General features: G+C 39.7%; 1 protein-coding gene across 1 annotated transcript in view; it reads right to left on the bottom strand.

Moving 5' to 3' along the window:
- LOC128743036 (trissin receptor) overlaps positions 1–481 on the bottom strand; it is a 48,660-nt gene extending 48,179 nt beyond the window's left edge. Inside the window, exon 1 of the mRNA XM_053839542.1 lies at positions 25–481. Coding sequence (XP_053695517.1) covers positions 25–481 — 457 coding nt within the window. The remainder of the gene's footprint in view (positions 1–24) is intronic.
- Between the last annotated feature and the right edge of the window lie 11,939 nt (positions 482–12,420).

The following is a 12,420-nucleotide window of genomic DNA, read 5'->3' as shown; positions in this document are numbered from 1 at the left end:
ATTTTTCTCACGCAGTCTACTTACCGAAAAAGCAGCAACAAAATACCAACGAGTACAGCGTTATAAAAATCACTCTCACATCGGTCCGATCAAAAATAAATTCTTTCTGCACGTAGGTATTGAAAGGTAAACTAAAATTATCCGTCACTCCGAAACTAGTCGCACTTCCTGCCAAGCTGACGTCCAGCGGGCTGGATCCGTTTAAGCTGAACAGCGTACTCGCAGGCGAAGAAGAATTTAAAAGCACACTATCGGCTATTAAGCTACTGCTGATGGAGCTGCCGTTAACGCGATAACTTGGCGTCTGCACCGTGGCTCCTGCGCCGATAAGCGGCACAAACGCAGGGGACAACCCACTTCCTTTACTCACTCTTATATTTCCGCTATTGCTAGCGTTTACATAACTTAGGCTATCATTAAAAACGCCCATCATATTCAACGAGCTGATGTTCATATACTCGATGAATTTATGCGTCGACATTGTCTGTATCGCTGCCCGCTAGTGTCCGGGTACAACGGACCTAATTAGAATCGCCCGGAACTAGGTTGGACGAGGAACTTGCCAGTCAGTTATTTTTTATTGCCATGGCCATACCAAAGCACAGAGCACCTCCGGCGTATGTTCTGCCTTGATTAGCAATTTCCGTTCACTATACAGAGCCTCGCAATCGCTCACTGCCACCGGTTGATCGCTGCCATCGGCCCCGCTGTGGACGACGGAAAAATTGTGGCAGATTGCGTGCGGCACACATAACACATGAGACGGAAAATTGCTTTCCGGCTGGGATAATCACTATCAGCGATGCGGACTGTGGCGGCGTAAAGCGAAGAAAATTTATTGCGTGCCGGTTACTGTCGCTTTATTCCGACGAAAGCATATCCCTCCGGCATTGGACTCGGGTTGGCCAGTTCGGCTTCGGTCAAGTGTGTTGACTGCAATGGAAAAAGATGTGCGAAAAATGATTACTATAAGAAATTGTGAAATTGTCTATTGAATTTATTAAATAAGAATATTATAGAAAAAAGTACAGAACAAGTATATGTAAGCTAAACTTTTGGTGAAGGTCAACCAAACCATTCTATCGAGAGACAACACACAAAATATGCTCTTTACACGAACAGACTCGTTGACTGTATAATTGGAAAAGTTTCTGCAGCAGCATAATTAAATGTTTGCTGAGGCTGTGTTTCGTATGGTTCGTCTCAGAAAATCTCGGTAAATCCCAGATTAATCGCATCATTTGACACAAGAACGAGTATTGTGTGCAATTGTCTGGAACCAATGTTGATTTCGACCCTTTGATTATTTCTTTATAAGCTGAATACTCCAGTCGGAATATGGAGCATGTTTGTTGGGCATGAGGGTTATTTGACGCTAGAGTAGAGAAAACATTTATGATCTTGGACTGCTCATGTGTAAGTTTGCTGTTTGTAAGCAGATTGTAAGAAAAACATAAATGACCATTGTCACTAGTATTGTTACGAAGATCTATTGTTTAAAACCGTTACAAAACGCAACCATAGAAATTATTTTTTAGTTGAAAAGTGGGAACAAATAAAAATGACCAAATGGCAACACCGTTACTGTCTGTTGATCAAATGATTAAAGGCATTTTGTACCAAACTAATACGTTTTGATTGAATTGAACAGAAACTGAAAGTCCGAAATAGCTCTCTTGATATAAAATTGTACAACTCATTTTGCACCTCATTTACTTTCAAACACAACTTATCGCATTATTTGCTTCAAATCCTGGAATTCATCAAGTGTACCGACAATCCTGAATGCGCTGAATTTAGATCCTCCTAGCAATGATGAACATCAAAGTCCAAGCGTGACTTTTCAAAGCATCATCACAGCTTGGCTTATAAATCAAACTTGGCCGTTTGTTGTTTACGGCACTTTTTTTAAAGTGAAAACTTTGGAAATGAAAATTACGGAAAAAAAATCCCGTCAAAACCAGACAGCAATAAACCCGGGTGTAAACAGTGAATGGAATGGTCTCTCAGATTCTTTCGGTTGCGGATAGGCAATATTTATTAAACAGAAACCATTCTGGTTGAACGCCGTACTGGATAAAACCAACAAACCATCTTCGCTAAGGGTGGGATAATGGGAAGTTGAATTGTAAAAGTTGAAGGAGGAAAAATTCCAATAAAGAGAGAGCGTAATAAACAGTTTTGTTTTGACACCTACGAGGTTTTCGGTTGTGAGTTTATGAAGCATTGCGTCCACCTTTCCACTTGTGGTTGGTTATTGGCAACAAAAAAAATCGTACCTACCGCAAAGAGCTTAATCTTGTTTTGCTTTTTTGGACATCATCCAACTGCAAACGGCCGGTGAATGGGAAATTTCAGCCTGCGTAGAAAGTCATGAAACAAACCACTGCTTTGACTGAAACATTGGCGTAAAAAAATATTACTGCTATATTCACTTTGTTGCATGACATGAGCTTCTCGCTTTCAGCGAATTGGACATTTGGCAGATGTTTCTTTTTGTATGCTTTTAGTGGTAGGTAATAAAATTAGTCGTAAAATGCTTTATTACTGAGTTTCAATGCTAATATGTTCGATGTCCATACGTAATGCATTGTTTCAATCTGCCTCCGTACTTGCTAATCATTAGAAATAGCACTTTTATTACAATTTAGACATAATTATTAGTATATTTTGCTTGCAACGTATCCGAAACGCTTCTTGACATTTCCGCGTATTTTCCGCAACGCTTATTTTTGCAGTATAACGTCGGAGTGGTTCTTGCAATATCAAGAATTTCTCTCCACTGTACTCAGTCCTGGGCTACTCATCGCCAATTCGTTGAGCGTCTAGACACACGCAAGTCAGCTTAAATTTGGTCGAGCTATTTAGCACGTTGGTCCCCTCTTTGTCTGATCGGTAGGGTTCTTGAAGAGATCGGATTTCACTGCACAATACAGTCCTCCGGCATTCTAGCGACGTGGTTGACCCACCGTAGTCTCTCAACTTTCGTCAGGTAATGTATGAATCACTCCAACAAGTGCCTGCAACTCATGGTTCGTAAAATAAAAAAGTTAACTACTCGATTCGACTCGACGCTTCTATTCGACCCGACTGCTCGAGTTAACTGCACGATTGAACTGCTCGACTTGAACATTCCAGTCGATGATGATTTATCTGCTCGACTAGACTGCTCGACTCAACTGTTCGATTCGACGCTCTACTCAACTGCTCGATTCAACTGCTTGATTCCACTACTCGACTGGACTACTCAACTCAACTGCTCGACTCGACTGGAATGAAGAATGAACTGCTTGACTCAGGTACTCGATTGGACTATTCGAATCTGCTGCTCGACTCAGCTGCTCAACCCGATTGCTCGACTAGACTACTCGATTTGATTGCTCGACTCAACTGACAGCTAGATTCAATAGCTCGACTTAACTGCTCGACTTAGCCACTCAACCCGACTGCTCGACTCAACTGCTTGACTTAACTGTTTGGTTCGACAGCTCGACTAAACTGCTCGACTCAACTGTTCGACTCAACTGCTACACTGAACCGCTTGACCCGACTGTTCGACTAGACTGCTTGACTCAACTGCTCGACTAGACTACTCGATTCAACTGCGTGACTAGACTACTCGATTCAACTGCTCGACTGGACTACTCGACTTAACTGCTCGATAAAACTGCTCGACTCGACTGCTCGGTTCAACTGCCAAACTCGACTGCTCTACTAAACTACTCATCTGGACTGCTCGACTGAACAGTTTGATTTAACTGCTCGACTAGACTGCTCGACTCAACTGGTTGACTTCTGTTTGATTCGACAGCTCGACTTAGCTGCTCGTTTTAACTGCTCGACTGGACTACTCGACTCGTCTCAACTACTCGAATAAACCGTTCGACTGGACTACTCGACTCAACTGCTTGACTCAACCGCTCGACTCAACTGCTCGACTCGACTGCACGAATGAACTTCTAGATTCAATTGCACGAATAAACTCTTCGACTCAGCTGTTCGACTTAACCGCTTGACCCGACTACTTGACTAAACCATTCGATTCGACTGCTCGACTCAAGTGCTCGACTAGACTGCTTGATTCAACTGTTCGACTGGAATAATCGGATTAACTGCTCGAATAAACTGCTCGACTGGACTGCTCGATTTAACTGCTCGACTAGACTGCTCGATTTGACTGCTCGACTTGACCGTTCGACTCGACTGCTCGACCCAACTGCTTGACTCGATTGCTTAATTCGACTGCTCGACTAGCCTGCTCAACTCGATTGCTTGTTGCGATATCATATGGTCAGTGTTAAATTAGACCGGACCAAGTCGCAAAATTAAAAAAAATGAGTTAATGATAGCAAACAGTCAAGAATTTTCTAAGCAACATTTTACTCTAATCAGACTACATAAATGTTGCAAACAGCCAGAAGTTTTTATTCAGTTAAATAAAATCCAATACGACCATAAAAACTGCTTGTTTCAGTTTCCGGCGATGACTCCTTTATGTACAATATCTTAGAGCTATATGATGCAATATAAGAACTCAAAGAACTAATACAAAGATTAAACATCTTCACAAACACTGACCAATGGAATGTATGCGCAGGTATCTGAATTCTGAACAGATATTTATATTTTCCGGATCGTAAGATTCGGGCTCAACTAGTGTCTATATATGTGTCGATATACTAACACAAAAAAGTTGACGTGTATCAAGGCTCGTGAAGCTTTGGAAATGTAAAGCTTTAATATGCGATAACTTAGTAAGCAATGCTCCAAGAGATTTGCGGTCTTCTGCAGAAACGTGTGTTTTGAGTGATAATTTTTTTTTGAGTGATTTTAACCCAAAGGGTCATTCACCATGAGTAATAATTTCTTAGAACAATATATTCATGTAAAATGCAATTAACGAAAGCTAAGTATGAAAAACTAATTTTTAAAGAAGTTTCAAAGAAGATGCTTTATAGTTCAGCACTCGATAAAGAAAGAAATTTTGTTTCTTCAGCAAAGTTACTTGTTTTTATATTATTATTTTTTTTGTGTGGATATTATCACTACGACTAGCATTTTGATCTATTGTGATTTTATCCAGGTGTTGTTCCGCACTTCGTTGTTATTGCAGTATCGCTATAGAGTGAGCGAACTGCTTATTATCCGTGCTTTTCGGTGTGTTTTTCACCCCTTTTTCCCTCTGCGCTTCTTACTACTTTTCAACCAATCTAGCTCTAGAGCCGGGAAGTGCGGAGACTAGTTATAATTTGTCCTTGGACAAGAGGCTTCATTCGCACCTCGAGCAAGTATTATTCTTATAACCAGCCCCGGCTAAAGGCTTCATGGTCGGTAAAGCAGAGTTCAGCACAGAGTGAGAGTGTGTTTTGTGTGTATGTATGTGTTCCTTACTACTATTTATTATGCATTACCAATCTCTTTCCTAGAACCAGGAAGTGGAACAAGCTATAATTTGCCCTTGAACAAGAGGCTTCATTCGCACCTCAAGCAAGTACCACTCTTATAACTTGCCCTGGCAAGAGGCTTTCATTGTTAGCTAATGCAGAATGCAGTAGGAAGATGTGGAGGGGCCTGAGAATAAACCCATGCTAAAGTCACTTGACAGCGAATGGCCTGATTCTACTAAGATTCGAACCCACGACCACTCGCTTGTCAAGGCAGACTCGGTAACCTTGCGGCTACAGGGCCCCCTTTTTATATTATTTACAACTTTGCCGAATAAACTACGTCTATATTACCTAACACAAAAATGTTAAATGATAGCATAAAAGCAAAAGCCAGTAGTAGTAGTAAAGTGGAAAAAAGTTCCACTTTACTACACCATCCTCTTTGCAAACATCGTCGATCGACCACAGCTGGCTGCACAAGTGCGATTCTTCTTGGAACTCCTCTGCTACGACTCCCGAAGCCTGTCCTGCGCCAACTTGTTCTGTTTCTTTGATCCACCGTGAAACTGTCTACTCCAAATCTTCATCATCCAGCTCAGGCACCCTATCGCTGTCAAGTTCTTCTAAAATTTTAAACTTCTCTTCCAGGAACTTTTGCTACAACAGTACGCTTCCTTTGCAATGTGGGGTCTACCTTCGTGTGGACAGTACCAGTCTATGATGGTGTAGTTGAAGGTAAGGTTTTTTATCCTCAACATACACGCCACGTTCACGTTGATTGTCTTCCGATCCGTCACATGATTCTACCCATCACTACAAAGCCCGTTTTCAGACAGTTGATCGCTCCACTGCTTTGGTAGAATTAGACCATAACACTATGGATCTTCTCGCCCTTGTGACAGATCTCCTGCTTAGTGCTACGATGCCGAACTTTCGGGGTTTCAGGTGTTCGAGTTCTTACTACTCATAACATACAGTGAACAGCAATAGGGCTACGCTACTGAGTTTCTGAGTTGATGGGCTGGGGCCAGCTTAGTTTTAGTTCAAACTTTGGGTCAAACGCTGTTGTGAGCCGCCCCTGGCCTGGAGCTCAGGCGCTTACTAGGTTAAGGATTCCAACAATGAGAAAGCATCAAACCATCAAGAGGCATTCCTGACATGGAAACAGGCGCTTAGGGCTGATAAGGTTATTCCTGGTAGCATCATTCTGCATTCGTATAAGTGCTCCCCTCCTTGTCAGCCTTCGACTTTAGATTTCATCGTGATTGGTTATACGATCCCCACTGAGGTTTCTCGTATCCCGGTGGGTTCCACGAGGAGGTAGGAATAAGAGTTACTCGATAAAAGGCTGAGAACCATTGTGGGGTCTATACTTATGCGTATGTGAGGCACCGACGGTACGCAATTTACTTCCGTTTAACAGCCATTGGATCACGGATTTATTATGAGATAAAATTCATTTTTCATTAGGTAATATATCAGGGAAGGTGTGCTAACTGGCTTGCAAAATAAACAACTAAATGCTTAAAACTTTGTCAAAGTTTTATCATTACAGTTGATAAAAGGATAACTAATAAATCACTAGGAAGTAAACAAGAAACCGTTTTATACGTGTAACTTTTACGATGCAACTGTTCAATTTGCAACATTACTAAGTTGGTACCAATTGGAGAGTGATTATATCACACAACTATGCTGATACGTTCTCGTTCAGTATTCATGCAAACGTTGCAACTGCATAAACTTCAAGACTGATCTAAACAAATTGTGCAACAAATTCGCCTCGGTCGACATACATACGAGCGAGGAATTGATTACTATTTTCAACAATTTCCCAACGACTTTTCTTTGTTCCTCTCCAATCTCATTGAGATATCGCTTCGTTTCGTCCAGTTGGAAGTAAATTTATTGCTCGCACAGAGGAAAAGTTTCCGCTTCGAAGCTGACCTCCGAATGGTCCGGTTGCATGTTGCATCGTCAGGACAAGATAAATAGAAATGGATGATTTCATTTCAGTTTCTGGTGCCCAGTTTGCCTCTTGGGTTTTTTTTCTATTTGCAAGATGCAGTATATAGCGCAGTGCATCTTAAATTTTGTATGGATTGATAGGGAATAGGAAAGTTTGTTTTCAAACTATGACAAATGGTTAAAGTAATTGAACTGGTTTTGTGCGCAGCGCAATAGAAAGGAAGAGTATGACTTACTCTAAAACTGCATACCAACCAAGTCACAATTCAAACAATATATGATTGAAATTTTGAAAAAGAAAGTATCATCGTATAAAAGCTAGAACGATACCTAATGCGACTGGAAGCAATTTCCTGTCTGAAAAGTTTTTTGGTACTCGATGTCCTAAAATCGAGCTATGAAATGCAAAAATCATACAGCGGCGTCAAACAACCATCCCAAAGCGCTATCTAGCACCTCTGCTAAACTCAATCATACGATGACAGAGTGGCCTTACCCAGATCTACTAAATTTTTTTCATTGACCTGTAGTGCTAGAGCAGACGCAGCGAGGAAGTATGCTATAAATCAGCCTTTTACCGCGTGAGCATAAAAGAAGATGGTTTATTCCGTTCCCCAACCAATTTTATGACGAAAAGAAGCCGTTTTTTGATTGGCCGCCTAACGATTTGCGACCGTACATATTGGAGCTGAAATCATAATCGAGACTATGTTATTTGTCAGTTGCAAATATATTACCACTGTGACTAAGACATTCTTAGTATTATTTTTTGCCATCGCTTGGAAAATAATAAAGTATCGAAAGGGTAGCGTAAAAGCAAAAGATTTTGGTGAATCGTTTACGAATTTTCCTCAAGATTGGAAATTTAGCTGGTAGATTCAATCTAAAAATAAATTGAACATATTATTGCAATCAGGTATATATCGCTATAAATTTTGCATAATCAAACTAACTAATGGCCTGATATTTAAAACAAAAACATACCAACATTTGTCTTCGTTCTGCGAATGTTTCATTTTCATTCTCACACCAATTACTTAAATTGCGCATCTGCGTATCGTATCGAAAAAAGTACTTTTGAAGTAAAACGAACCGTGACAAAGCCAGCCACTGTAGAGTTCTTAATCGAAGGTTATGTTTTTTCGGAGCCACGGTTTGATGTTTGGATAAAACGAAATGTTTATCTTTCCCATGGCTGTCACAAAACGTGTATAGATACATACACGCATGTGATTTTCTCGTTTAAAGCAATTCCCAATGTACACTTTTCCTTTGATGCTTCTGGCTGTAATGCTGGCTGTAAAATATTTAAATCTTTTCAAAGATGGTAAAATGTTTGATTTTGGGTAACCAAGCATGTAGTAATCCACTATGTTAATGTCTCCGACCTCAAGATTTAGATCTTTTGATTGTCGGTCGGTTGGTTTGGGTGTAGTCCTCAGGCTGCAATCGTTATTGTTAACAACTAACATACTCCAAGCAACATTATGTATCAGGCGAAAGATCATAACGCAGCATATTTCAACTCCATGGAGGGTTCCACAGTCCATTTTATGTTAAATGGCAGGGTTAAGATAGGTTAATTACAATCCATTTAGTCCCAAGCGTCATAAATTACAAACCATGTACGGCTTTCCTTGCATGTACTGTATAAAATTAATGTCGTTCTTGTGGATATCCGGTCTTTGCGGCACTCCCGGCCAGGTTTAGAGGTGTTGTTTGCCATTTCACCACCCCACCGCTGCGCTGTTCGTTAACTGACTTGAGGGGCACGGACCACATTGTGTACCCCTTCGGAGCATCATGTGTCATCACGGTGCACTGCATGGTCCACATATATGGTATTCAACAGGATGCAGTTCAAATGGCATGGTTGTCATTAAGCAGAATGGAGCTGTTATTTTACCCACAGCATCATGTTATTGCCTTAGTCATTTCCGTTTGGAAGTTTTGCAGTGAATATATGGCATTTAGTTATGCGGTATCTTCCCAGCTGTTAGTAAAGCCTTTTTTGTATGATTATGGGAGCATGAAAATGAATTATAGATTTATGACACTCTAGTGAAATATGAATACCTTATTTAAGGATGGACATAACTTTGTTTGACAATGCTGAATGTAAAATTACAAAGGTAAAGAAAATCTTAAAATGTAATTGTTATCAACAGGTTTGCGGGATTTCTAAGTTTAGTTAGCAGTGAGCTTGGTTGGTTGGTGAATGGTTGGATATGGCGTAACACAGACACTATAGTAGTCCTTAGCCTTTTATCTAACAACTCGCATCTGTAACTGTAAATAAACAAATATTAGTGCAGTGATGCCAGATTATGCCGGAGAAAATTTCCTGCTTTCATCACAGAAGCAAAAAAAGCAAAGCAAAGCCTAAGTGCTACATTCCGTTATCGAAACTTTACCTTCTGTTGTTATACGACAGACGTTACAGCCAGCTATTAGAGTACAGGACAGTTGCAGGGCCAGTTGCTACGATCCTATTGACTCTAACCTGCCGAGATTCGAACAGACGACGACTGGTTTGTTAGGCCGATATCATACCTCGAGGCCAACTGGGAGGCATATCACTTCATGATACAGTTGTAATTTTCGCTAAAGTATTAAAGGACGCATACTCTCGGCTTTCTTCATTCGTCTTTTGTCTTTGTTACCCCTTTTTTGCATTTTTCAGTTATCTTCGTTTGGTTTTTTTTCGTAATTTCTCTTTAGGCTTTCTTTTTATTCTTACTACGTGGCTTCGTTGCCTTTTGCTGTCGTTTTCGAGTCAATTTTTATTTTTTTCAATTCGCAGTTCGAATTTAAACCCGAGTCCTCGCTCTGAGAAACGCTGGATTGAGCCCTCATTTTTGTTGTTGTCTCTTTAACATCTGTTAGTCGTTTCTTGTCATTTTTAACTTTTTCGTCTTTGCACATACTTGTCTTCACTACTTCGTGATATTTCCATCGTCTTTTCGCTATATTTTCACTGCTTATTTGTCTTTTCATTGTTATTTTATCGTCTTTTCGCCATCTCATCGTTGTCTATCCGTCATATATATTATCGTTGCCTTTTCGCCGTCTTTTTATCATCTGTGTTACCTTTTCTTCATACTTGTCGTTTCTTTGCCATCTCCATGTTATATTTTTGTTTTCTTTTCATGATCGAATTTTCGTCGTTTTTAACGTCTGTTTTGGTATTTTTCCATCTTTTTTTCACAGGGTTCTTGCCTTTTTTGTTGCATACTTTTTATTTTGGCGTCTTGTCGTCGTCATTTTCCGCCTTTTCTTCTTTTTTTGATCTTCTTTCGCCCTGTATGTTGTTAAGACAACAAAAATGTTGCTTTTTTCTTATATTTTTGTCGTTTTTTGTCCTTTTTTATATTTATGTATTCGACATCTTTTCGTCGTTTTTTTGTATGTTTTATTGTTTTTTTAACGCTTTTGACGCAGTTTATGCGTCTTGTCGTCGTATTTTTACGTTATTTGCATGTAATGTTTTTGTCGTTTTTTCATCATATTTTCATCATCCTTCCGCTATAGCGCCCTACACGCTTGTAGCAGTAGCACAAGCATTTATTCGAATAAAACTATTTTCTAAAAGAAGACATCGAAAGCAGATATTCAAGAGCATCATGCAAGCAAAATGTTGAATGGAACGCTACACATATACCAAAATGGTGTAAAAAGTTTTCTTTAATATTCGAGGTTTCTTCGCGAAAACCAGGCTCACGTAGTTCTACGCCAACTACGCGGTCATGTCTGGAACACAACCTTGCCGATTTGATTTTTACTATTATTTATGATCAAAGCTTTATGAAAACGTCGAAGTGACCCAATTTTATTGTAATTGTAACAGTTGAACAAAGATAAAACAAGAAAGAAAAGTTTTATAATCCGCTTGTCGATCTTTTGAGTACACAAATTTTATGAATATTAAGCTAATGATAATAAGATAGAGATGCAAAATAAGATAAAAATTGCAGGGAATTGTAAATATTGACTGAATTGTGGTTACGCGGAGCGGGGCGCGTTTACGGGATGCTGTCTCACTTATATCAAACTCCATATCCATTATTGCGCTATTTTCAGATGTACATAATTACCAAACTACAGATCTATTAGCATATTATCAGTTTTTAGGTGGACGGAATTATTATATCATTCATTATACATATACGTTATAGGGCAGCACTACATCAAGCGAAACCTGGTGATGCGATCAGACGATATTTAATAAGGGAAATTGTATGATGAAGGAGAGCTGTTGCCTGCAGTTGATAGTTTCCGATTACGGGTAGTAAATATTCAGGATCCACCTCACGATTGCCAAGTGTCATGAATGGGGTTAGTAGGGTACGGGAGGGTAATTTCAGCCCATTAAGCGATGGCTTCTACTTTTGCAGCTTATAGCCTAGTTCTAGTGGAAACACGGGTAGTTTTGACGTTCTTTGAACAAAAAATAGTAGATTACTTACAGTCTTGAGAAAATAGTTATAACATATTAAAATTGTATCTCGGCAAAGTATTTTTATTGGCGAAAGAAGAGGTAATAGGCTGATTGTAGAAGCCTGCTGAAAATACCCTCCCGTACCCTACCTAATATATTATAGATGCTAATTGAAAAACGGGCCATCTCAGCTTAGCTTTCACATTCACAATACAATTTCTTATGTTTGGGAAATATGGATCAGCGATTAATCGGAGTAAAATAGATTCTTCATCTTAGCCTACATTGCATTGCCAATTAAATATCAGTATATTGTATGTATCTCCAGAATATGCTGTTTTTTATAAGTAATTTTATTCATTATTGCATATGCTTATTTTATTATCATATTAAATTTCAAAAAATTAATTTACCTGTTCATATGATGCTTAAGAAATCAGGGGTGTTAAATGAATGGAGGGCTGGAGGACGGACGTGTGTGATCTGCCTGAATCACCTGGGAGATGGCCCCCCCTAAAGGCCCGATAGGAGTTTAACACACCCTTCCCCTTTTTCTCCATCACGCAAGTTCAGTTTGTATGGCGAATTCGTTGATCAAGTAGCCAGGTGTTTATGTTGGAAGGGATT

This window comes from Sabethes cyaneus, chromosome 3 (assembly GCF_943734655.1).
Source record: "Sabethes cyaneus chromosome 3, idSabCyanKW18_F2, whole genome shotgun sequence".
NCBI classification, from domain to species: Eukaryota; Metazoa; Arthropoda; class Insecta; order Diptera; family Culicidae; genus Sabethes; species Sabethes cyaneus.
This window is presented reverse-complemented; position numbering and strand designations above follow the sequence as displayed.